At 40.2% G+C, this 1,129-nt stretch overlaps 1 protein-coding gene across 1 annotated transcript; it reads left to right on the top strand.

The window, feature by feature from the left end:
* LOC102820226 (olfactory receptor 6C2-like) lies at positions 1 to 645 on the top strand (the record flags this gene model as incomplete). Its single annotated transcript, XM_006859575.1, has 1 exon — positions 1 to 645. A coding segment is annotated over one exon (645 nt), but the record flags the coding sequence as incomplete, so codon positions are not given.
* Positions 646 to 1,129: the final 484 nt, after the last annotated feature.

The following is a 1,129-nucleotide window of genomic DNA, read 5'->3' on the forward strand; positions in this document are numbered from 1 at the left end:
TTTGGTGTAACAGAATTTTTTCTTCTTGCCACCATGTCCTATGATCGATATGTAGCCATCTGCAAACCCCTACATTATGTGACCATTATGAACAACAAGCTCTGTAGAAGACTCATCCTCTGTTGCTGGACAGCTGGCTTGTTGATCATACTCCCTCCATTTATCCTGGGACTAAATCTAGAATTCTGTGACTCAAACATCATTGACCATTTTTTCTGTGATGCATCACCACTTCTAAAGATCTCATGCTCAGATACATGGCTCATAGAACAGATCGTCATAGTTATTGCTGTGTTGACCTTTATCATGACCCTTGTATGTGTTGTTCTGTCCTACGTATACATCATCAAAACTGTTCTACGCTTCCCTTCTGCCCAGCAAAGAAAAAAGGCATTTTCAACCTGCTCTTCCCACATGATTGTGGTTTCTATCACCTATGGAAGTTGTATCTTCATCTATGTCAAACCCTCAGCAAAGAATTCAGTGGGCATTAATAAAGGTATAACAGTCCTCCTGACTTCCATTGCTCCTATGCTGAACCCGTTTATTTATACCCTGAGAAACAAGCAAGTGAGACAAGCCTTCAATGATTCAGTCACAAGAATTAAATCGCTCTTAAAGAAGTCAGAAAATATGCTAATATAAAGCAGCATGCTTTTATTAAAAACCTAAACAGTTCTAAACATGCTCGAGTTTATATAGATCATTGGAGAAAAATGAGGCTTTCTGCTCCTGAAAAGATTTACAGCTGGGAAATAACTCAATGGTAACAAATATATATATTTGTTGTTGTTGTTCAGTGCCATGGAGTTAGTTAGAGAGAGAGCATGCTCTGTCAGTGTAGTGGTTAGGAATTGGGCTGTTAACCTCAAGGTCAATAGCTCGGAACTACCAACCAGTCCAGTGAGAAAGATGAGACTTTCTGCTCCTCTAAAGAGTTACAGCCTCAGAAGACCTATGCAGGGTCGCTATGAGTTGAAACTGACTCCACGGCATAGAACCACCACCACCACTGATATCGTGTCAATTCTGATTCACAGGGTTCCTATATAGGATTTCTTAGACTGTAAATCTTCACAAAAGCAGACAGCCTCAGCTTCCTCAGCACCATCAGGGTCCATAATATATA

The sequence above is a fragment of the Chrysochloris asiatica genome, unplaced genomic scaffold (assembly GCF_000296735.1).
Source record: "Chrysochloris asiatica unplaced genomic scaffold, ChrAsi1.0 scaffold00033, whole genome shotgun sequence".
In the NCBI taxonomy this organism is placed as follows: domain Eukaryota; kingdom Metazoa; phylum Chordata; class Mammalia; order Afrosoricida; family Chrysochloridae; genus Chrysochloris; species Chrysochloris asiatica.